Raw genomic sequence first — 25691 nt, 5'->3', positions numbered from 1 at the left:
ATTCGCTGATTGGAGTTGCCGCAAACATTTCAAAATTTCTCTCGATCCTTTCATGGGATGAAATAGTTTGCAGTCCTCGAAATTTGATTTTGTTGACGGCGGACAAATGTGTCTGGTCTGAGCAGCTATCTCGGCGGACAAATTAAGTCTCGCGTCGGACACACACCAGTTTTAACGTCGACCGTCATGCTTAATTACTTTATCTTGATAATTCTTTGCCATTTGAGAACTGTAGGTATAGCCTAGTTTAGAAGGCCTTTTAAAAGTTCAGCGAAATCACTCTAAAAGGCTTTCATCAGACCAATGACGTGTGCTTGAAGAAGCAAAGCGCCGTGTAGCTGCCCAATACGCTGCATAACTGATTAACTTCCACCGAACAAGGTCGTGTGGCTTCTTGCGTTACAATGCTACGGGCACGAGTCAGAAAACTTTCCACTGAGGTTACTGTTTTCTGCTGTGCAACGTTTCAGTAGGCTTTTTTCCTTAGGTTTGTGTTTGCGTATCATGTGTGTGAAAGTGATGAAGAGCAAGTAGGTTCATTGTCGTCATTCTCACTTATAGAATTTTCCCTGGGCCTTTTCTTTCTTACCGTAATACTAAAACTTTGCCTACTCGTATAATCTAATTTTGTAACCAACCTTGCCTTATCAATATTACTGGGAGATCAAAGCCAGACATTGTGATGTAAGACTTGAACTAAATTAGGTACTAGGTACTCCCATCTGTTCTTAGGTAGTAGGTACTCCCATCTGTTCTTAGGTAGTAGGTACTCCCATCTGTTCTTAGTGAAGAATTTACCTTTGTTATGCTGATTCAATGTCATCAATCGTTGAACTTGAAGGCACTGGAATTATATTCTCGCAACAATTGTTCGTGCTGTGTAATGACATCAGGGTTAGATATGTTTATGGATTCAACCTATTTCGTCCCAAAAACACTTCGTCCTCCGATTTCGGGGGACGAAATTGAGGTAAGCCTACGAAGTGTTCAGGGGACGAAATAGGTTGCATCCTTGTCAGTTTAGGTCAGTTATCATTAGCATGTGAAGAAGTACAGTATACCAGTATTAACTTGAAATCTAGTGCCTTGACTTTCTAGTTTACTAAAATTATTATATTATGTATTGACATTCTACGATTCACATTAAATGATGATTATATTTGTACCATTGTACTTTATTAACTTCTGCCTATACCTCTACCAGAAGCTGTAAAAATGTCTAGAGGAAAAAGCCATCCATTTTGAAAATGTTAAAACCAGCCTTAAAATTAAATACCTATGATTTAAATAGGTTAACAAATTGAATCACTTGTTACATAGAAATCTTGGTGGATTTTTTTTGTATACACTTATTTTTTTCTTATTACCAGTACTGTAAATTATTAAATATGTTAAGCTTACTTAGTATGATACTTACTTATACATCACTAGTGGTAATGGAACAGCAAATCAGAAAATAAAAAACTTAGGTTTAACTTTTGCAACATCTTTTTCGCCAAAAGTTAATCTAAATTAATAGTCTTTTAATAGATTTTAAACAATGCATATTAAACCACTTTGTAATTTGACTAGTGTTTAAATAGTCAACATGAAGTGACAAATGTAAAACGTCAATGTTAAGTGACATTTATAATATACAATGGAAGAAGAGCTCAAAATGTATTGTGGAGTATGCCCAGATGAAGCATGTCTGGTATGAAAGATATATAATACTAAACATAGTTTGTAATAGCTGTTTTTCTTTTTGCTTTATAATCTGCTCATATATTCTTGTATTGCAAGAGATTTCAAATATTTTGTTGATTAATAATGTCAAATTTTGTAACGTTTGAATGTTTAACCCAATATTATGTACCGTACTCCACACCTGTACAACTGAATACGTTGGCCAATTTTAGAGTCTGCATAATTGAGAAATTACTGTGGTAGAGAATAGATTGAACTTTATTTTTTATGTTTTTTTTTTATCACCGTGGTGCTTTTGGAAATTTTTAATCAATAGCCTACAAGATACAACACCATGACAGATATGCTGTCAGAAATTATGGGACCACTAGATTTTGTATATTACCGTATATACATTATAGTTCATTTTCTTGTGAGTTGGTTGTGTTTAGGTTCATTATGTGCTTGCATTCCAATTTTAGTTAAAGCGTAAGCTTTCAAGCAGTGCATGTAGTTAGTAGAGTTGTATATTAATTTTTGTTTTTAGATGGTCTAGGTTGTTTAATACTGTTTGTAAATGATGTAATTTCAATCCAGTTTTTATTAAACTTTACAAAAAGTTAAGCCATGGAAAGAAGCTGATAGTTGATTACAAATTACTTGGTTAGGCTACCTTAAGTAAGAACAGCGGGTAAAGGTTCTCTGTTGTATTTTATTTACAGACACAGCTGTATTTTTGGTCTACTGATCAAGTAGTTGAATGTGACAAATGCCTGCAGATCCATGACGCCAAGGCTTTGTTACATCAACATGAAACCGAAAAGAAAGTATGTTTCAATTTGTTTCTACTTGCTAATGAAGCCTGACAACCATCAGGTTATATTGTTATAGTTGAAATTGAAAATCTTGTTTATTCATCAATCATCAGGATCACATTGGTTATTTGCTTTCCATCAATGATTGCCATTAATTCAATATGAAGCATATAATAAATGCTATTTACTTTTTAAAATAAGATTAAGTTACCAGTATACAACATTATTTACTCTCATGAAATTTAACCATTATTTGCTAAAGTATTAAACGATTAATTAATTCCCCAAGTGAAACTCAAACCAAACACTTGAGTTAGCCATAACTGTGTGAAGTGAACCACCCAGTGTGTTAAGTTTCAAGTCATTGCAAACCAGTGGTGCAGAAGTTAAATTGAGCTTTAATGTGTCTTTGGACCGTACACATACAGACTTGATTGTTCAACATACATCAACTTTTTGGTGGGGAAGCAAAACCACATTTCTGCACCCTATGTGAAATGAATCTTACAGATTGTTTATTTTACTTTGTATATACTATAATGTAGCATGCAGTATAAAGCATTCAGCCAAAAAATTTAATGACTACAGTAGTTCAATGCTTGACTTCACTTGTTAAGTTGGCAAGTTTCTGAAAGTCTCACAGGTTTCACTGATGTTCTACAATATCTTGGTAAAACTGGATAGTTTCTTTCGCACCATTCTCTAGTCTCAAAATACACTTGTTTGATTTTCTTTTTTTGTCTAATAAATACATGTTTTATGTTAACAGTTCAAACCAAATTATCCTAAACCCAGAGGTGGTCCAGACTTTATTAAAGTCAGTGGATTATCCAATTTTTGTTGTAAACTCCTGTCTCCATTATTGACAACTTATGGAATGGATAAATCCGGAAAGTAAGTACCGTACTCAAAATTTTTTGTTTGTGTGAAAGGTTACAAATTTTTTGTTTTGTTTGAACAATATGCACATACAGTGTTGTTCCAAATCATAACTATTTTAATTTACAACATAATTATGTAACCTTACAAGCTTCTTTCAAATGGACTTTTCGTATCATGAGTATTTTTGGGAAGTGGAGTTGGAGGGATTTTGGAGTGCCCGGAGTCATTAAAAAAAAACGATGAACAAGAAAATTTTTGTTTGCAATCATATTTCTTGTTCTCACCATTGCGCTCTAAAACTTTACCCGAAAATAAAACTGTTTGTTTCTGTCATTTTTTGTGAATGTTTTCAATTTCGATGACAACTTAAGTGTATTATTATAATTAATTTTTAAAACTGAAAAAAGATAAAAATTAATAAAATTCTGGGAACACTTAAGCCGGAGTCGGCCAGTTATAAATCGAGGAGTCGGAGTCGTATATTTTTTGCCCGACTCCACAGCCCTGATGTTTTCATTGACAATCATATACCAGATTCCAAGATTACCACTGGGTCCATACGTCTTAATTCAACCTTCCTTTCACAGTTCCAAGCTGTTAAAAGATCTTGGACATGCTGAGACCATAGATTGCGGGAAATTGCTCGGCAGCCGGTCATTCATGATATCTCCTGATCACGTTAACATCATGGGTTATGGCAAAGATCGGTCTGGGAGCTTGATCTATCTCAGTGGCTTCTTTGGTAAGTGGACGAGCGCATAAGTTTCATCCGTTATTAACTCCTTGATTGTGAGGTCTCGATTCGTTGTCATTTGCTTCACATCAAGAATGAAATACCAGGGCTCACTTTGGTGGGTTGACAGCTTGAGTACTGGCTACAAATTTGTTGGTGCGAGATACTTTTTTCAAGTTTGATTTCGATTAACATTTAGTTGATAGCTGCCTTACAGCAACAATGTTATTTATTCATGAGCTACTTTGGGGTAGACTCCACTCTGTTACACCGGACACAGGCATTTTTGTTCCCTTGGAGCACAAACATAATGCTGCTGTCAATGCGTCAAATCGTTGTCATCTGCTTTATAAATATGATAAACTCCTGCAGTTTTGCATACCTTCTCGTAACTAAAAATTGCAATAGATTGAGTTTAGCTTTTAGCAGCATGATTGTTGCTTATTCACAATGTAGATATTAAGGACATCCTGTTTTAGCCTGATGCTGCGAGTTCGCTGTGGTAGTAGCGAATTACAATAGCTTTCGGAACACGGTTTCCACAGACCATTCGTCACAGCACATGACTAGGAACTGTGTTCCGAAAGCTGGTGCGATTCGCTACTACCACAGCGAACTCGCAGCATCAGGCTAAAACAGGTCGTTAATATCTACAATTCTACATTGTGAAGTAAAAATTAGTTATTGAACATGCTGACTAGTATAATGACAGCCATCTGTGAGTAATTTTGTGTCACTTGATTGTGAAGCTACCTTTCATCACCGCTTGTTTCTACTGTAGATCTGTTAAAAGAGTTTCACGGCGGTGAAGAAAGACTAGTAGCTATCCATGCAGACGGTGATGGCCACTGTTTGGTGCATGCTCTGTCAAGGGCGTTGACCGGGAGAGAACTATTCTGGCATGGCTTAAGAAGAAACCTCTACGATCATCTGAAAGCACGCCTTGATGATTATATGGTATGTCTTAAATTGTAGTTGATATTGAAAACCCTCTCTGTTGAAGCATTTCTATTTTACTAGGATCACTTTTTGTGTGGGTTTATGTGGACACATTGGCTACGTTCTGAATCATTTCTGTGCCATTTGATATTATTTTTGCTGTCGTTGATTATGTGAAAGGTTGCGTTGAAGTAACGTAACTCTTCGTTCATGTTGTAGTTGGTAAAGTAGGCTTATCACTAAACGTAAATTCCTCATTGCGTGATTTCTCATTTGTTCAAATAGTTTCACAAATTGCAAGATTTTATGAAACCGAAACTCGAGCATTTCCACCACATTGTACCTTCCCTTCAATCATCCCCTTTGTGTCAACACCCGGTCATCCTTTTTATACTTTGATTTTACGTCTGTCAACGTTGAATCAATGCAAAAATAGAAGCACAAAGCACGACAATAGCACTGCCGCTTTGTTGTCATCACATGATATTCGTATCTTTGTGAAGGGAAATCCCTTATGACACACACACGTCACACGTACTACTTTCTTGCTATTGCGCAACCCATTCAAAGCGTTGCTTGCATCAAGCGCAATTGTCTGTCTTTACTGACATCGCTGTTTGTTGCTCCCCAGCCAGCAAGTCAGCCCTTTTTTCATTGATTCGTCATTTTTTACGTTGCAGACGTTGAATCAATGTAAAAATGGGCTGATTATTATCTGTCTGGGTTGTTTCTATAGATGAGTTAAAAGGTTTTTCCAGCAAAAGAAAGCAATTCGGTGACAGTGTCAAAAGTTTTCAGAGCCAACAAAAGACAAAAAAGCACCTTCACGTAAAGCTCTATTTGAAGCAAATTTCATCATCAGCAGCTAACAATTCTTTACGCACCTGTTCAGGAATTATTTAAAGACTTTCACGACACAGAGGAGTGGGCCGGTATCATTGAAGAGGCCGATCCGAACTGCACCTCCAGTGGCCAAATGACCGCCGGCTTGGGAAACATTCATATTTTTGCTTTGTCAAACATTTTAAAAAGACCAATAATACTCTTTGATTCACCACAGGTGAGAGGTTTACGATCAGGGTTGTCGGTATTTTACCCGACCCAAAAAAACCCGGTATTTTACCCGGGTCTGCTACTATTCGGTGAGTCCGATTCGGTGAGTTTCTAACCACTAACCCCTAACCCTAAAACGGCAATGATAATTAGGCTACGGTACCCGATAATTTAAAAAAAAAAATGAAAAAATAAAGGGATCGGACTCACCGAAACGGGCCAGTAGTAAGGAAATGTTAGTTTCGAATTGTAAATGTATTAACCCTAAGTGGTGACGCCACAAGCACATTTGATTTTATACCACATTTGATTTCATACCACATTTGATTTTATACCACATTTGATTTTATACCACATTTGATTTCATACCACATTTGATTTCATACCACATTTGATTTTATATAGTTATGAATATGAATGGACTTGTAAATGTATTAACCTTCGGCATAGGCGTCGATTTTTTTCTTAGAAGAGAGAAATTCTGGGTGGGCGAGACTTTTCAAACAGATTTGATTGAATGTGTATGTTTGCAAATTCGCAATGGTTCAGTCTTCAAAATGAGCATATTTTTACTTCGGCAAAAACGTTGCCGAGGCCAAACGGAAAATTTGAAATTGCCTCGGCAATTACTGTGAATATTTATTAGGAAAAGATTGTACTAAAACATGTAAAACGAGAAGCGAAAAATATACTCGAGTAGTCTATTACGAACGCATTGTTTGATTTGTTGTGATGTAATAATACCAAAAGTAGTGATAAAGCGAGCAGCGCGATACGCACGCTGTTATGGAAATTCACGTTAAAAAACTCACGGGGAGGGGAAAGTAAGTTAATTTTGGGTTGATTCAACGTTCGAGTCAGCACAAGTCGATTTAATTTTTCCGGCGGGTTATATTGCGTAACAACAATGCCCAATAAGAAATTTACGTTTGTTTTACGCTAATTCGACATGTAGCGACGTTGAATTATCATAAAATAACGTTAATTGCTCAACCAGGTACAGGTGACATATTAATAGCTCCCTGCGAGATCGCCTCGATTTATGTAAGCTTGTTATAAGCCAACATAATTTCGGCACAATTGGGACACTGCGAGCAACACAAAGCCTGTTTGATAAAGAACTAGTCAGAATCGGTATCATCAGATGCTGTATCAGCTGGACGAGATAACGGAAAGCGAGGCGCAACAAGGAGTAGATGCTTACAATAAATTGACGTCTATTGGGAGTTAAATCAATGCAAATAGGGTGATATTTTTATAAAAGATTCTCCCAGCTGGGCACGTGTCTAAGCGCGGGCGAAGTAGGAAGTAACCCAAACAAAACATCCAGCAATAGTAAGATTGAATCAAATTCCTAGTCTGGTGTAGTCTAAGAAAATTAGTTTTTTCTTGTAATCTTGTGGTCCTTACAATCACCTCGGCAATTGCCTACGCTAATTTCGAAAAGTGTGGTTAGTCTTTCTCACAAAGACTGCGTTTAGCCTCACTGCAGCAATTAAGCTTTAATAGGTTGGATGTTTTCTTTCTTGCATCTTGCGATCTTATGAGCGCTGCTAAACTAAACAAACTTCTTTTATGTTTTGCTTTGCGACCTAAAAAGCGCGTAACTCGTGATTTGTTATCTTTAAAGTGGCGCCTTCGGATTTGCCGCATTTTGATTTGTAAAAGCGATTGTTTTAGTACGTCTTTAGTTTGTATCGGTTATTTTATTGTCATGTTCATTATGATGTCATATTCACATTCCCTTACGCTGACCGGGAACTGAAGTTTGATTGTGACGTAACGAAAGTGAGACCATTCGGAGAAAAAATCAAACGTGGCTTTCTCTTACCAGGAATTGCCAGCTGTGGCAGTTGCCGTAGCAACAACAATGCAGTGAGTACCGCATTTTTTCCACGCAGCGTTGTTGCGGAATTGCTTTGTTCTGTCGGATACCTAGCGAGAGACATAGCGTAAAACAAGAAGTTGCGCTGCAGTTGGTTGGATAGTCCAGCGTTTAAGAAAAACGGAAATAATTGTAACGAACACTTCATAAGTGGCATGAAAACAGGGTGGGCGAAACATATTTTGCCCACCCTCGTTTCACGGCAGGGTGGGCGTCGCCCACCCGGCCCACCCTATTTCGACGCCTATGACCCTCGGTATTAACCTGCCACAGCCCACAAGCACATTTGATTTTATACCACATTTGATTTTATGTGAGAAGGGTCAATCGCAAAGTGCTAAGTCCGAAAATTATGTTCTCATGGGAATTAGCTCACCACATTAATATTTCTGATAAAAAGGCACCTTATTATGAAATAAGCGGAGAATTGAAAAAATGCTCATTACGTATATAAAACAGAGATAGAGGCAGGCAGAACAAAGCTTGTGTTCTATAAAGAGTGAGCAGATTAATTTTTTTACTCTGATGTTTGTATTTAAACACGAAAGGAGTGCTTGGTAAAAGAATGTCTTATGAAAACCTTCAGCGTGTGATAAGCCGGGATGATGATGATCTTCAAAACTTTTTTTTCCCTCAACACTTCAAACCGATTAATGGTGATGATGAAGATGGTGAAAATGAACCCGACAGCCCAAGATATGTTATCCCTCTAGATAGCTCAACCCCTAAAGGCGAAGGTGTTTTTGAAAGTTTCAACCTAGCCGATCGCGAAGGATGCATTCCACCTCTATCTACTCTCTTTGATGCTTTGTTACCCCCTTCTCCAATATTTAATGTGGACGAAAGTGATGAAGAAGCTGATTCAATTCCTCTTCAAGAAAGCATCGAAGTCCCCCCTCAAACCGGTGATGAATGGGATACTAGGAGATGTGAGCATCGAGGATGTGACGCCCAATGCCTCTGCGATTGACCCTTCTCACATAAAATCAAATGTGGTATAAAATCAAATGTGCTTGTGGGCTTGTGGCAGGTTAATACCGAGGGTTAATACATTTACAAGTCCATTCATATTCATAACTATATAAAATCAAATGTGGTATGAAATCAAATGTGCTTGTGGCGTGACCACTTAGGGTTAATACATTTACAAGTCGAAACTAACATTTCCTTACTACTCGGGCCATTCCGATTTTACCCGACCCAAAAAAACACTTAAAAAAAACCAAAAAAAACATAAAAAACCCAGAGCATCATATTTGTCCAATTTTTATCAAAAAATTGAAAAAATGAACCAAAGTACTACAAGGTAACTTACTTAAACCAAACTTCAAATTAGGGCTTAAGGATGTGATTGTGAAGGAAATTTCCAAGAATAAATTAAAAACACAGTGGATATTTCTGTACACAAAAATCAAGTAATGCCACTTTGTACTACACTAAAACTCATTTATGCAAGAAGGCCTCATAGTTAAACAGCCCTAGTGCATTATTTTATTGAGTTATGCCAGCATGTACTGTGAGTGAGAGGCACTTCATTGGTAAAAAGTAGTATTTGAGGTGAAATAAGTATGAATCTATCTTTTTTAAATAAAACCCAAAAAAACCCGGGTTTTTAAAAAAAACAAAACATGCTGGTTGGGCTTTTTTATAAAACCCGGGTTTTTCTCAACCCTGTTTAGTGTTTACGATAGCTTTCCAGACAGTAAAATTCGTTAGTTTTCTATCTAAGTTTGTATTTCCTGCAGATGTAAAAAAGACTGGTTTTCCAAACTGGGTTTGTTGATCCTACCAAGTAGCCTATTTAAATTCCTAACTATTAGTCCCATTCGATTGACAAAAAGGAAACTATTACCCAACTAGCAAATTTGTCTTTTTTGCATTGATTCAGCATTTGCTGACGCTGAATCAATGCAAAAAAGGAATGATTTGTTGGCATTCGGAAAAAGTGGAATAGATTCCTTTTTTTATTGAAAAATTGCTTTGAAAATGATGTTATTTAACTCGAAGTTTTTGTATCACCAGCAACGTTGAAATTTACAAGTTAGTTAGTTAGAATTAGAATTCCCATTCGATTGGATTTCCAATTCACGTTCATTCAATTTGTGTCGTTTTGTCAAGGTGTATTTCGCCGTGTTTTCAAACGACCAGTTTTGTATCTCAACTTTCTCTTGAAGACGTTAAAACAATGTCAAAGGGGCAACTTTGCTGGCTCGATTGCTTTACCCTAAGCCAAGCTTTCATGGTGTATTCACCCGCCCACGTATTCTGTGTGGAATGTCTTTTAAGGCTTAAGCGATAAAATTGCACTTTTGCAGAAAATGCAAAGCTCTGGCGACTACACCGGTCTGTTCGTTCCCGCCTTAACTCCGCCTGAAGAATGCACCAACCGCTCGCCGCTGTGCATTGCATGGAGCGGGGCGGCTCACAACCATTTCGTTGCCTTAGTTGCTGTCGAGGGATGGGAAATCCCGCGCATTCCTGCCACTCTCATACCAGGCCTGTGGGGAGTTTCATCACAGGTTGCTGATCGCTATCTCCTTTACAACGATGACGGAAGCTTGACTGTATGCGATGGGAAGTGTATACGAACCAGGCAAGTTACTCTGTGTTGTTTTTATTAAAAGTTTTATCAATCATAAACACATTAAACAGCAACAATACGACATTTAACATAACAAAAAAAAAAAAAATCGAACGTTTTCGACAATACCCTTTTCAAGCCTTTAAAAGAAAAAAGTAATTATACATTGCAGAAGAAAATAACAAAAAAAATATTGTTTAATCTAAACATTGAAAGACTATTCTGCTCACATACAAAATGACTACACAACACAACGGATCAAGTAGAGAATTAAGTTCAGAGGAGAAGTATCCAGGCAGATTGCGCAAGATGGAGTAAAGCACAAAACCAGATAATTGCACAAAACAAAGCAACAATGTGCGAAACACACACGTAACAATTTGATCAAAGACGGCTAAGATATAGGAGGCTCCGCTGGCAAACAATTGCCTGTTAAGCCCTGGGTTGGACGCTTTAATAATTATGGCCTCGTGCATATTTGTGTCGAACTTGGACAAACAATCTCGAAAGACTTCAACGAGAGTTCATTATTTGAACACGGTTGGCATTGGCAGTTTCGGAGATGATCTGTAATTGCATAATTTTTACTAAGATGAGTTGAAAGTTTGTTAGAACAACAATAGAAACATACTTGCAAGGCAAGCAATTCACGATGTTCTGTCCTTCTAAATGGTTAAATTAAATGGTAATGGTTAAATTTAAATGGTTATTGTTAAAGATGGTGTCTCAGTTACGACCTGTTCAACTTGGAGCAGCAACATCTAGTGAAAGAGTGACTAAAAAAAGTCTTTTTAAGACCATGACCACCAGCACCTAAACTATTGTTGAAGTTGCAAGGATGAGTTTTGCGATGGACTAAACAATCAATTGACTGTGGATCACAGCCTGTTGTGTTGCATTGTGCTTTCTGGCATAGACTAGTTATTGCTATAAATTTTTTTAGTTTGTTAAACGTATTCAGCAATTCTATTTAATAATGGTATTATTGCACTGTGTAATGTTCTTTGCCTGGGAATGTCAATATCAATTGTACAAAGCTAAACTTTTTTGGTTGCAATGTGAGGATTCAGCTTATTATTGCCAATAGATTGTTGTTTAGTTGTTGCTGACTGTTTGTACAGTATTTCATGTTTTATTCAAGGTAGACATGCTGAAATGTGCAAGTTTAGAGAAGTGTTATTTGCTAACTGATGTGTGAAACTATTTAATCTTTGTTGATTTGCTTAAATAGGATTTTAGCTATTATATATACTAATTACTAATTCATTTTCATTGCTTTGTGTTTGCAGTTGTTGCTGATAAAATAGGCTAAAACACGTTTTTTGTAAATTTTGGGAGAAGTGCTGCACATAAGCCTACAAAATGTATTGACAACAGATAGGAACTTGGGTGTTCTGCATCTTTTGAAAAAAAAAATTTGGTTCTACCTCTAGTGGTTCCGGAGTTATAGCTGTTTCGTCAATTTTAGGCCGTCGTCATGGAAACAAGCATTGAGGAGGCGTAAGACCAATTTTTTTTTCAAGAAATAAATATGGCATTTTGATTAGGTACCTAAGCCACAACTTTTGGGAAACTTGCTAAGTAATCCGACAAAGTTACCAAAGTTTGGTACAGCCTAATTCCCACATCTTTGTGGAATGTATCCCCACTCTAACCGAGCTTCTCTTGTTTACAGTTATCTTCAAAAACTTTCCACTGCCATGGAAACTGAGTTTATCCGCCATCATTTTGTCGCTCCGTTTTTGGTTGAAGATCTTCATCGCTACGTGTACAGCTACAATGAGTTGTTGGGCGTCAGTCTTGAAGATCTGACAAGGCTTGCCGCACGCGCAGTGATGGAGAGGCGATTGTTCCGTTGTCTGGTAAGGTTAACTTTTTCCGGCTGTCATCGTCATCATTCTCGTGGCCGTCGTAGTGTGATTATATTCAGTTAAAGACGTTTTCTTCTCGAACTGAAGATTGAAAACTTTTCAAAACAACCTTAGCTTGCAACTACTGCTGCAGATGACACAGAGCGTATTGATTAAATTAATTTTATTTTGTTTTTGCAGTTAAACAATAAAAAGAAACGAAAATGTATTTTGTTTTAAACCGCATTAAATTTGTAGTATTCAAAAAAATGTTTGTTTTTTGTCAGGACAAAATATCAAAATAAACTGACTTTCTATCGTCGTTGAAAACTTTCTCATCTCCAATGCTGAAGCCCCAGTGGAAAAACACTGGACTTATGAGTGGACCTTCCACATTCCACAACATCTCACAGTGTACAGGAGTCGAACGTCCTCGTGACATCTCAACTCTCTACTTCTTTTTTTATCTTCCAGAAATGCAAAGCTCTCCAAGAAGTGTTTTTCTCTCAGTCGCATCTAGGGCCAGGAGGAGAGCTGTACGAACTCGCGGCAGAGCTCCATGGGAAGCTAAAGCCGAACAGGATATACAGCTTCCCTACCCGCAGGGTCCTTTGCGAGTATAGCACAGAGGCAGACATGTAAGTGTGCGTTACTGCTGTCAAAACGACATGATAAGTAGTAATGGCGGAGTGATTCGAACCACTTGCAAAAGATGTGCGAAAAACGAGGGCCAACCATGTGCTTGAGAACATCGAAGTAATGTTTGAAAACGTTTACTTGTCATTGGAAACACAGCTCAACACTTGTGACTTTACTGCTCTCACATCTTGATTCAAGTTGCAAAGCGAAGAAACTCCTCAAACAAGATTGCTCACACCGTGATGATCAATACAGAGTGCGTGACGCGATAATTTAACAATTTATCGAACGACAGTTCATCGAACGACAGTTTATCGAAAGACAGTTCATCGAACGACAATTCATCGAAGGGGCTAGAGGCTAGGGTTGGGGGTTAAGGGTTAGGGGTAAGGTTAGGGTTAGGGGTTAGTGGTTGGGGGTTAAGGAATAGGGTTAGGTTTTAGGTTAGGGGTTAGGTTTTCGATTAACTGTCGTTCGATAAATTGTTGTTCGATAAACTGTCATTCAATAAACTGTCGTTTCGATAAACTGTCGTTCGATGAATTGTCGTTCGATAAATTGTCGTTCGATAAACTGTCGTTCGATAAACTGTCGTAGAACCGACCGTTCATCCATCCGCAACAAAGGAGCATGTGTCCTCTGTCCACTGTTGTGCCGAAATAATGTATTTTTTTATGTTATTAACATTATAAAAGAAAAAACTTTGGAAGTTGACTTGATACGCTTTTCTGCGGCTTTATGTGCACAAATGACCATGTGGAATTGCACATTGCTGGTTATAACGCTTAATTTTGATAAATAAGCACATCTTGCGCGACCAGGTATTTGTCTGCTAAACTTACTCAGCTACTAAACTAACTTAAAATTCACTCCACTACTATGCTTTTGTCGCATTTTGTGTGTTTCAAGTCTTTTAGTGTGTTATAAAACCTCTGTTTTATTTCACTTGCAGGCTCACTGTAATAGGTTGCATGTGCACTTACTGCTTGTCCGAAGATACGCGACATGTCGACCTAGCTGGTAAAGTCTGCTACATAAACGGTGACATCACGGAAACGAAAAGCGTCATCAGCGGGAACAAGTATCACTGGGACGGCAATGAATATGACAACAGGCCGGTGAAGTTTAGACTGACTGTGTCTCGGAATGAGAAAGTGATAAAGGCTCCTGTAAGTGAACAAATATTTTGTCATATTGCGAAGAGTGTAAAGTACAAATTAAAGCACTTTTCCGCCGTTGCTTTCTTTGACAGCTAGTGCTGTGGTTGTGGTACCATAAACTAGGAGCCCTCCACTCCGTGTTAAACTCCGTTTAAAAATAGAGTGGAACTCTTCCACAAACAAAAAAAATTTTCCCACCGCAGTTCAAGTGCTTTTTTTTCTTTGCACTGCTGCAAAAGATCTTAATTTATTCCGTGTTGAACGTATTCCGTGGTCAAGGGATGCCAACGGAATCCTTTTCGAAGGAATCTGCTTTTCGTTTTGGCACATCAGCTTTGTTGTTAACATTTGAGCAATTACTATGTAAAGTTTTTGTTTTTTTGGTTTGTCAATTGATGTTTTCATTCCAGATCACGTGGTTTCACGGTGATTCGAATCCTGCTTTGAACAGTGATCCCACAAAGGAAGCGGTGAACATCGTTCACAAATACTTCCCGGAAGATTTGGAAAATGGAAAATTTATCGAGGAGCTCTCTGAAATTATCAGCAAAGATTGCATTGAGCTTCTTGGGTCTGAAAAAAAGTTTGTCGAAACAAGCTTGAATCGAACACCATTCGAAAGTGCCTCAACCTCTTCAAGTCACTTTCAAGGCGGCGACTCGAAACCTATGCAAATTGACGACGCTGACCACTATTTTTCAACCAATGCTGGTCTTAATCCGTCCAACATAACAGAGTCCACAACAGGATTGTTGCAATCTGCTTTAAAGCGTAAATCCAGCGGTGAATTGGCTTCGCTTAACGCAACGCCGCGTGAGACGCAAAAGAGTAAAGTCGGTGGTCCGTCGCAGATCATTGTGAAAGTTTGTTTGTCAGGAGGAGCAACAAGGACCCTCAAGCTCGATCCGGATGTTGACTATGTCCGCTTGCAGGAGGAGATATTCAAAGCTGTTGGAGTGGCACCAGGTCAACAAATTTTGAAGCATGATTTTCCTCCGAAACTTTTACTTCCACCAGTGAATGGTGGACCCCTTGCTCTTAAAGCAGGTGACAAAATCCAAGTGATTGCAAAACAACCAAATTATCCTCCTAACAAGCCAATGGAACTATCTTCATCAGAGGATCTTGATCTGTCGAAGCGTCTTTCTTCTGCTCCCGTGTTTGACAAGCGGACAGAGACAGCACTCTTGCTTCAATCGTTCAGACGCAGCAGTTCTTCATCGATAGTGGCATACGCACTTGACAAGCCTGAACTTTTCTATCCGGGCGGTTATTTCTATGAGGAATTCAAACAAGATCTTGGCTTGAATCCTGGACTTCATTGCCGTTTACCTCTGCTTTCTGATTATGTTTTCTTATACAATCAGATTCACGACAGAATTGATCTGTGTCTTGAGCCTGTGGGTCACTTCCCAATAAACGAAGAAATCAAATTCGTTATAAAAAAACACACAAAGCAAACACTCGACCCCGTAGATCGTTCGAAAAGTCTTCATCCTTGTTCGAAGTTCCAACCTGACCAATTACAAAACTCCTCTGAAGGGTCACCCGATGCTTTTATGGAACCGTCACTAAACCAGCGACCACAGTCACTGAGTCTGGCTCCCGGCTACCGTACGTTGAACAAACAACCTACGGAAATATCCAATGAGGAGAAAGTCGCTCAAAGCGAAGAGCTTAAAAAAATGGTGGAGGAACTTAGAGCCAAGCGGTCGGAAGCATCCACTGAAGACACACACAACGAGAAGGTTGAAACAGAGTCGGAGAAAATGGAAACCGAACAGTCAGACAACACGTTATAGCAAATGTGTTGCGTGGAGAAAGCTGAAAAACTTTGTGGAAAGTAGTTTTATTTGACACCTTGTTAAGTTCATCTTACGATTTTGAACATTTCTGTAAGAATTGCTTCTGAACGCGATATTTTAATTAAGTTCCACCAAGATAAAAACGCTGTAGATTTATATTCACGAATGCAAGCTGCAAACGTTAAATCAACTTTAAGTTGTGTTTTTGGGTGGAGGTTCAGTTGAACAAGGCCTGTGTGAGGGTTAACTTTATTTACGCTGGCAAATTAAACTATTGATCTCTTGAGATTGCGCAGCATATCATGCATCGTGCCAGTTTGGCTATGATCGTCTGGCATTTGACGTAGACGGATGGTTTTTGTCGTTGTTTCAAGCTAGAGGACAACCGTTGGTTACATGTTGTTTTGACAACAAATATTTTTTTAAATAAATTCTCTAGAAAAATCACTTGGACATATACAGTGATTCACTCTGTTGAAAGCAGTAGCAGCGCCTTTGAAATTATTGAAAACCATTGAACGCTTGCAAAAGGTCCAAACCGCACCCTGTGAGTAAGTCTTCCTTCACGAGACTGGCCAAGAGGTTTTCAAAAGCATTTTACCGCCATACAGCTGACAAATATTTGTCAACGCATCTTAAAACGCGTTAAATCGTTTCCATGCCTCTTGCAAGGTTTTTATCTTTCTTGAGTTTATGCAACTATGTCATATTCAACATGTCACATGATGATGTTGGGTCATCTGCTACCACTAGTCTCAAACCAGCCATAGCCCGCGTATTTCAAATATCACTGCTTTCCTTCACGCGGAACCCATTTCTATTCTTAGTGACGAAAACACAGTATTATGTTGTTTAGGTTACGTTCGAGTTTTGTGAACTACCCAGACAGCAAAATCTGTCATTTTTTACATTGATTCAACCTCTGGAGACGTTGAGTCTTTGTAAAAATGACACATTTTGCTGTCTGGATAATCTAGAATTTTGTGTATGTTATACAATTTTCACCGTTATTTTTAAGTTGTACCAAGGTGCCTCAACTTGTTTCTATTTCTTCTTTTCATGTTGTTTGCGAGACATGATATCTGCTAACTCACGACCTTCCATATTGTACCATAGACATTGGAACATGACCATCAATTTAACAAAGAAGGCAGAGACGCATAAGCTCTTGGGGAAAGAAGAGTGTGGTTTACGAGAATGAGACACTGACATTTTAGAAAAAGAAGAATAAGCAGCCAGGAACAAAATCCACACTTTTTTCTCACAGCTTGTGCTTTTGTTTATTCTTTGTTAAACAAATGGTCATGTTCTAATGTTTACCATATTGTACTGCGCCGGAAACAATTTGAACGTAGCCTACCATAGACTTGGTCCAGATCATTATGCTCGACCACGAACAAAGATTAATTGTTGATGTTTTTGCTCATTGTAATTTTTGCATTGCCAGATATTTGTTATAATTTTGCTTTAGTTGCGGCACTTTAGGTTGTCACGACGTTGACTGAACGTCAAGTTGTCCAATGAAATTTCAGATTTACGTTCAAATCGTGAATGAATTTTGTTGATGTGCTTTTAAAATGTCCACCTTTGTTTGTCTGCGTTTCCATCTCTTGTCAAAACTTTCCTTCAGCGTCACCAGGTGTCTAAGGAACGCGGAAATCGGTTCATTACGTCAGTGCTTCCAATACCATATCAGCTATTCATTGTTTTACTCACGTACAAGTTGACTGAAAATTTAAGTCACTTTCAGAGTTGCCACATTGCAATTTGAACATTTTTCGTCCTAGATCTTATGTTTTTAGATTAATAGTTTAGCTTTTCATATCCATCTTGACTAGCATCTAAAAGTGACTCATTACTTTTACCAAACTGTGACTGAGTTAGTCCCCTCACCCCCTTCCATCGCTTGCCTGCTTGTTCAATAGGGAATTAAAGCTTTCACAAACGAATCTTAGTTTCAAAAGTTTATCCATTATTATCATTGTTTTTTTTTTTGTTTTTTTTAATATTAATGTGCAATTGTGTATTCGACTGCGACGCAGTTTGTATACAATAGCATTTTCTTGTTTCATTTAAACTTTCTCCTATATTCTTTTGCATTACGACCGAAATAAAAAAAAAACAAACTACGCAATGTGTTGTTTTTGAATCACAACACAGAAACTTTAATGCTTTTTCGGCAGCCGATTGTTGCAAGAATTCACAGCGATCGATAGACATCCGGTGTTTCGACCATGAGGTTGGGCTCATCAGTATCGTACCACTACTTCAAACATAAACTTGCACAGAAAAAGCTGTTGCTCAGTTTGCTATCGAATCATTTCCAACCAATGCAGGTTACGTAGTACGTACCAGTCGTACCTGTAGTTTATGTTTGCCCGAATATTATCACTTGTTATAGGCTGGTGCGGACACTTTGCAACAACTTTCAGGACTGGGCGACTGATCAGGTAAACCCCCCGAAGTTAATGCTAGCTTTGTTGCAGTTAGCCTACTAAAATTTTATTAAAGACTCATGAGCGATTTATTGTAACTCGCTTTGAGCCATAGAATAGCAATTGCGCACAGAACAAGCGGTGTTTCACCATGATTGTTGCAGAAGCAACCAACCAAGTCGACCAATGGCATAAATTAAAAGAGAATAGTTTTGAGAGGGCCAATAAAGCAGGTGTCGCATTAGGAGACTTAAATTAATCCTTAAATGTTATTTCAGGATCTCGTGATTCGATAAAAATTTAGGATCCGGTCCGAATCCTGTTTCCTTTGAAAAAAACAAGATCCCGGTCCGGTTTTTGCATTAACTAGCTTCCTTAGTTTACAAGCTCTTTTACCGTAGGCTGTTAAAAGTTTAGAAGGGAGGGTCGTGACTTGAGGCTCTATCACAAAGATTCCTGACAGCAGAGACGTAGCCAGCATAAAATTTTGAGAAGGGGACAGGGGAAAATAAACATTTTTCAGGAATGGTATTTTTGCACATATTAATGAGTCATATAATTATCTGTCATATCAATGAGTCATCTTTTTTTCAAACAGAAGCGAGTCCTTGAGCTTTCCAATGCCGATTTAAAACGTCTATTCATTAAATACAACACCCTCAATTCCTTCCACTCAGAGGCGTAGTTAGGGGGCAATTGCCCCCTGACAAATATAATAATAAGTAATTAGTTCAAATAAAAATTTAAGATCTGTTACAGCATCATTTGACAAATTTTGCTTTAGATTTAGGCTGAAAGTACTCTCAGAATGCGCAAATTTAGTTTTTTTTTTAATTTTAGGGGAGACCTGCTTCTGGCTGCTCAGCATTCGGTAACTCATTGAAAATACTTATTTGCCTCCCCTCGAAATTTTTTTGTGGCTAAACCCTTACTTTCTGTGCTGCGGTTGAGAGGCTTTTCTCCGATAATAAAGACGTGCTGAAGCCAAAGCGGGAAGGACTCAGCAACTCGCATTTTGAAATGCTCGTGATTTTTTAAGATGCCTGGAAAAGATGCATGACGATAAAATTCTATAATGATGTTGCAGTAGTGGTCTTTGGGGTGTGCGATTCGCGGTCGCACAGGGCCCGCAAATTAGGGGGCCCACAATTTACTTAGAAAATACATTAATTTTTGTCAGTTCTAATGGAACGAATTTGATTTAATTCGCAAGCAATTGGGCCTACCGGTATCCTTAAACTTAGGCGTAGGCCTATAGGAGCTAGGGGTGCAGGGAATATAACTGCAACCCCAAACTTTTCAATTAGTTGAAAATTTGGGCAAATTAGACAAACGTTTGGGCAAGAACTTTCAACATGTTTCAAAAATTTTATTATTACAATTGAACTTATTTTTGATTGTTTGCTCGAATAGTGGTTATTTAAATGACAAACGAAAAAAGGAAACATTATTGTAGAAATCGCAAAACAGTAGGCTATTGTGAACAAAATTGAATGATTTTTTATCATACGTCAACATAAATTATATACGAAGTTGACTTATTTAATATGACTAACACAGCAATTTCGTGTTTTTGATGTATCTTCATTCATGCTTTGTATGCATATTAATGTAACCAAATAAAATTAAACCGATTTTTGTAAAACAAATTGGATCATTGTCATGGGAGCCCGCAAAGCATATTCCGCACAGGGCCGCAATACCTTAAGACCGGCACTGGATGTTGAAATGGCAGTGTAAGAATAATGATATCATTCGTTTTCAATGTGATTTTAACGTCACAAAAGGTGATTTCTGTCCTGTGTTAGTTCAAGACAAAAGTAGCGGTAGTGCACTTCACTTAGCCCAAGTAGCGGTAGCTGGTAGTGCACTACTTTTATCGATTGGTAGCGGGTGTTAACGGGGGGCGCTACTTTAGCCCCAGTAAAGGTAGCGAGAAGCGCGCTACTTTTAAAGTAGGCCTACCGTACTGGTAACGGAAGCCCACCTCTGCAAATGCTGCTGTGTAACAGGGTGTGAACGGAAAAGGGGGAATTACTCCCTTTTGCCAATAAAATTAAATTCGATTTTTTTTTTTGGAACGCAAAAGAAACGATACATATAGTACAGCAACAAAACCAAGAAAAGGAAAAGGTGGTAAAATCGAAAGGGACGTGCATAGATCGAAATAGACGTGCATGCACATGCAAAAATGTGTTCAGAATTACATTGGTAAAATCAGTTTTGACTTTGTAAAAGACTGTCTGCTTTTTTGTTGGTTTCTGTCCGGGAGTTTCTGTTGATACTTGGCAGTGATGTTCATAGAATCAGGATTCAGATCCTGCCGATAAAGATTCAAAACGAAACAATGCGAACAGCAATAGCACCATAACCATAACAATCTAGATTCCACAACGAAAGATTAAGGGCTGTGTTATTAGGGTTTAGGGTTTCCAATTAGGGTTTCCAAGAAGCAGAGATATTTACAGAATCATTGAAAATTGTTAGGATCAAGACAGGATCTTTTAAATTTTCAAAACCATTGGATCAGGATCTGGAAAAGGTAGATTTGAAATCCGAACATCTCGGTAGGCACTTTAACATAGGACAGTTTTCCGTGCGAACCAGCTACCACCACTGCGCCGCGGCGCATTGGTTAAGAAAAGTAAGACAATTTTTCTTATAAACTCAATTGATTACAGTCATTAAGATCCTTCTTGCACTCAGTTCAGTTGCAGAAGAAAAAAAAGTATTAGCAGAGAGTGGGAATCGAACCCACGCAATCGAAATGACTATTCCCTTGCCCTAACTTTAACCGATTAGGCCACGCTGCTGGTGGCGATACATTCACTTAATTTTCTTTGTATCAAAAATCTTTCGAGTAAATCGGTCAGAATATCACGTGCTGAGTCACACGAAATCAGCCGATGACTGAAATCAGCCAATTCGCAAGGAAAACTGTCCTATGTTAAAGCATAGATATCGTACATATAGATATAGATATATAGATATATATATATATATAGATATATAGATATAGTACATATAGATATGCAACTCAGTGGTGCGTAACTATGTTTGAAGGCTAACAGCGTAGCTATGGCTGTATGCATTTACTTCAAACTTGGCACAGCAAAACAACTTTATTTTTAATATATTTTTTTTGTTTTTGTTTAAATAAAACTTTCTTCGTTTTCAAGTTGACGTATGGATTGCTTGTGATGACGTCACATTCTCGTTCCTCATGGACTGCTTTATGGAGATTCTGGCGATTGAAAACAAATCACAGTCACACCATAGATATAAGAGCCTACCGAACATCTTGGTATCTTTAGCGCTCTCGTGCTTGAGTGGTGAGGCCACAAGCTCAGTGAGTGTTGCCAACTTTGCGGTTTTCCGCAAACTTGGCCTTGTATGCTTTTGAGTTTGCATATTTTTTCAGATTTGCGGATTGTTTGGATTTTGGCTTGTTGTTTTACAAGTTTTTGGTAACAAAAAATTGTAATAACAAGATAGGGCGTAGAGAACAATTCAATCAATCAATCAATCAATGTTTTATTTGTCAGTAACAGGAACATAGGTACATTTAAGAAAAATGTGAACACTATAATATAAACGACGACCTTTTAGAGTACGGTACATGTTAATATTATGACTATGACTATGAGTACATGCATAAAAGTGAGACAAAGTCCAATTTGAAATTCTTCTGTTGTATTGTTCCAATTAGAAATTCTTATGTTGCATATCGCGCGATTTCGGGTATTGAACCCTCATCAGTACAACTTTTATCAACAGCATAGTACAGTAAAATTTACAGCAGTTCACTTTAAAAAAATGACTAAAAATGTTATTTGGTTGCTAAGAAACCAATTAGTCTGCGAAATTAGTCTACGAGCAGTAATAATGACAATTTTTATGCAAATTATGAAGGTAATTAGGTCATAGGCTACATTATAAAAGTGAAGTGACAAGCTTTAGTTGCAACAATAAAAAGTACGAGAATATTAAGCATTCGGCGCACCAAAAAAAAAAAAAAAAACATATCTAAGATGTAAATTACGCTACAGCACTTCATAGTGTTAAAAATTACGCTGGTGAGTACTGGACACTTTTCTTCACTTACAACTTAGCAGAAAATAACCATTTTTGTTGATTTGCCTATTTTGGGCTTGTTTTTCAAATTTATATGCGTGTTTTTTTACAAAATAATCTGGCAACACTGAGCCCAACCCAACAATGCAAAACTGAAGTCAGAAATAGAGGCATCACTCATCAGATCTGGAGAATTTGAACACTTTTCTGGATTTTAGCTTCACATTGCCACTCATGGGAATTGTGATTATTTGTCATGTCAAATTTTAAAATGTGAAATTTTAAATTTTAGAAATTTTTGTCAAATGTCAAATTTTAGAATGATTTTAGAACAATTTAATAATATCTAGTTGAGAAAAGGTGATTATGTCAGATTCTGAAATACTGAAAACTCCAAGCAAAGTCACCTCACAGCTTAAGTCCAGGCAAGAGCAGAGTATCCTCAATCATGGGATTTGTTGATCAATTTACCAAGTTAGTCTGTTTGCCTACTGAAGGAAGATAATTATAAGAAGGTAAAAATTGCTTGAATATTATACTCCATTATGAAACCAGCTCAGTGACTGAGTGGTTTCGCTCCTCGATGTTGGCTAGGGCATGAATTAGTGGTACGCAAGGCCGGATTTACCAATAGGCTAGGCAGGCTGAAGCCTAGGGCCTCAACGTCCAGGGGCCTCAAAATTCGGTTTTGATGCACTTGAAGCCAATTTAAGAAGAAGAGCTAATGTGTACAGTGACATTGCAGAAATCTTCCTCTTTCTTGCTAATCTGAAAGCAACTAAGGTAAAAATTGTATGCTACAAGGCGTAGAAATTTTAAAGGAAGCGTATCCAGATGGATGCAACCTAGTTCGTACCATGAACAGTTCGGACCATCAGTTCGTACCTTGAAAAGATCGATAAAAAAAATAAAAAAAGCCGAAGTCGCTGATCGCAGTTTCCGCAATCACTTTAAAATTTTCCCCCTGAAAAAATCGAGAGAAAAAATAGCTCAAAACCGCAGTCCGCTGATCGCAGTTTCCGCAAACATTTTTCCCCAGTTTTCGCTAACTCTAACCATAGAGTAATCTATGCTCTAACCCTAACCCTCGCTGATCGCAGTTTTCGCAAAATTTTTTTTGCAGTTTCCGTTAACCCTTACCCTTATTCTAACTATAGAGTAATCTATGCTCTAACCCTAACCCTCGCTGATCGCAGTTTCCGCAGACATTTTCCCGCAGTTTCCGCAAATATTTTTCCGCAGTTTCCGCTAACCTTTACCCTAACCATAAAGTAATCTATGCTCTAAACCTAACCCTCGCTGATCGCAGTTTTCGCAAACATTTTTCCGCAGTTTCCGCTTACCCTAACCACAACCATAGAGTAATCTATGCTCTAACCCTAACCCTAGCTGATTGCAGTTTCCGCAAACATTTTTCCGTAGTTTCGCAGTTTCCGCTAACCGCAGTTTCCGCTAATCCTAAACCTCGAGTTTGTTTCAAATTGTTTGGGGAAACTCCGATCAGCGACTTCGGCTTTTTTTAATTTTTTTTTTCGATCTTTTCAGGGTACGAACTGACTGTACAAATGGTTCAAGGTACGAACTAGGTTGCACCCTATCCGGATGATGTTGAACCGAAACTTACTGATGAACTTCCACATTTTTATTTATACGTGAGACAAACACAAACACAAAACCAAGAGCTGACCGGTACAAAAGAGCAATTTATTTCCTTGTCTCATGGAGACCTAAGTTATGAAATTATGTGCAAGGAAAAAATTAACACTGCCTTTCCTAATGTGGAAGCAATATTAAGAGTGTTTCTAAGCTTAATGGTCACTAACTGCTCAGGAGAGATCTTTCTCAAGGCTCAAAAGCATCAAAAATAAACTGAGATCGACAATGTCTCAAGAAAGGTTGTCCGCACTGAGCATTCTGTGTGATTGAGAGTGACAAACTTAAACAGATAAATTTTAATGAACTTTTGCATGATTTTGTTTTGACAAAAGCTAGAAAAAAATTTTGATGGCCTAGTCTTACTCTATTTGATGGCTGTAACTATTTTTTATGTCCTCGTGAATAAACTTTACAATTATTGTAACGGTGTTTGATCAAAGAAATTAAAATTAAAAGCAAAACTGCCTTAAAGGCATACTAAATGAAATTTTCAAATGGGAATTAAACATTAAAATGCGTCAACTGAACATTCAAGAATACATTTCAAAAAAAATTACCGAAAAAAAATTGTTTTCAATGGCGCTGGCTAGGCCAAAAGTCCAATGTTTCATTTATTTTCATTTTTTTTCAAAATGACCAAAAAAAGCAAACACAGCTCGAGAATACGTAATAAAAGACAGCAATAACAAAAGCCACGTTACAACATATGATGTTTTAACATCAGATCTGAGGTTTTGAGCAAACTGTCTGATGTTTTGACGGCAAACACAGCTCGAGAATACGTAACAAAAGACAGCAATAACAAAAGCCACGTTACAACATCTGATGTTTTAACATCAGATCTGAGGTTTTGAGCAAACTGTCTGATGTTTTGACGTTGAAGTCTGATGTTTTCATGTACATACATACACAGCCTACAGTTAAATCGCCGGCAGTAACAACTGTTGCGTGATCAGCTGATTGCTCGTCTTTTGTTACGTAGACTGTACAGTCGCACGCTTCGCTGCTCAGGCCCATTCTGGTTTTGAAAGTTCTGAAAAAAGCACGCGCGCACTGGTGGTCAGACCGCAATAGGGCAAAATTTTTATTGAAAATCGTTTTAAGGTAGCAAGTTAAACACAAAGAACGTGGAAAATCGCCAAGTCAGGTTTTTTCTTTAGTATCCCTTTAACTAAATTTTTATTCTTTTAATTAAAAATTCGCACCCATGAATGTGGAAAATGGAAAGAACGAAGAGTTTAATGCACTCATATTTTTAACATTAAGCAATGACATGTGATGTTGTTTAGAGAGAAATTCTGAGCTCAAAAATAGGGAGGGGCCTCACAAATGGAATAGCCTAGGGCCTCTCATGGTCTAAATCCGGCCCTGGTGGTACGATACTGATGAGCCCAGCCTAGGGATGCACAATACAGAATACCTGGCTATTCTAGAATATTCTAGAATACTTAATTTCGAATCCAGAATTTCGAATCTATTCTGAAATTACGCGGTAATTTTTTCCAAATAATATCGAACC

At 37.8% G+C, this 25691-nt stretch overlaps 1 protein-coding gene across 1 annotated transcript; it reads left to right on the top strand.

The window, feature by feature from the left end:
- Positions 1-1608: 1608 nt before the first annotated feature.
- On the top strand, positions 1609-18109 carry LOC145779494 (deubiquitinating protein VCPIP1-like). The gene is made up of 11 exons (XM_082591097.1): positions 1609-1693; positions 2388-2492; positions 3250-3374; positions 3950-4104; positions 4877-5052; positions 5927-6094; positions 10288-10565; positions 12229-12415; positions 12878-13041; positions 13995-14211; positions 14613-18109. The coding sequence occupies exons 1-11, from the start codon at positions 1640-1642 to the stop codon at positions 16002-16004; spliced, it is 3021 nt and encodes a 1006-aa protein (XP_082447223.1). The 5' UTR covers positions 1609-1639; the 3' UTR covers positions 16005-18109.
- Positions 18110-25691: the final 7582 nt, after the last annotated feature.

This window comes from Aplidium turbinatum, chromosome 11, assembly GCF_918807975.1.
Source record: "Aplidium turbinatum chromosome 11, kaAplTurb1.1, whole genome shotgun sequence".
In the NCBI taxonomy this organism is placed as follows: domain Eukaryota; kingdom Metazoa; phylum Chordata; class Ascidiacea; order Aplousobranchia; family Polyclinidae; genus Aplidium; species Aplidium turbinatum.
The sequence above is the reverse complement of the archived record's forward strand: the minus strand, read 5'-3'. Positions and strand labels throughout refer to the sequence as shown.

Excerpts from the sequence above, each read along its gene's own strand:
- LOC145779494 (XM_082591097.1), top strand. The coding sequence starts at position 1,640 with ATGGAAGAAGAGCTCAAAATGTATTGTGGAGTATGCCCAGATGAAGCA. Across the intron at positions 4,105-4,876 it reads CTATCTCAGTGGCTTCTTTG|ATCTGTTAAAAGAGTTTCAC; the intron begins GTAAGTGGACGA and ends TTTCTACTGTAG. Across the intron at positions 12,416-12,877 it reads GGCGATTGTTCCGTTGTCTG|AAATGCAAAGCTCTCCAAGA; the intron begins GTAAGGTTAACT and ends TTTATCTTCCAG.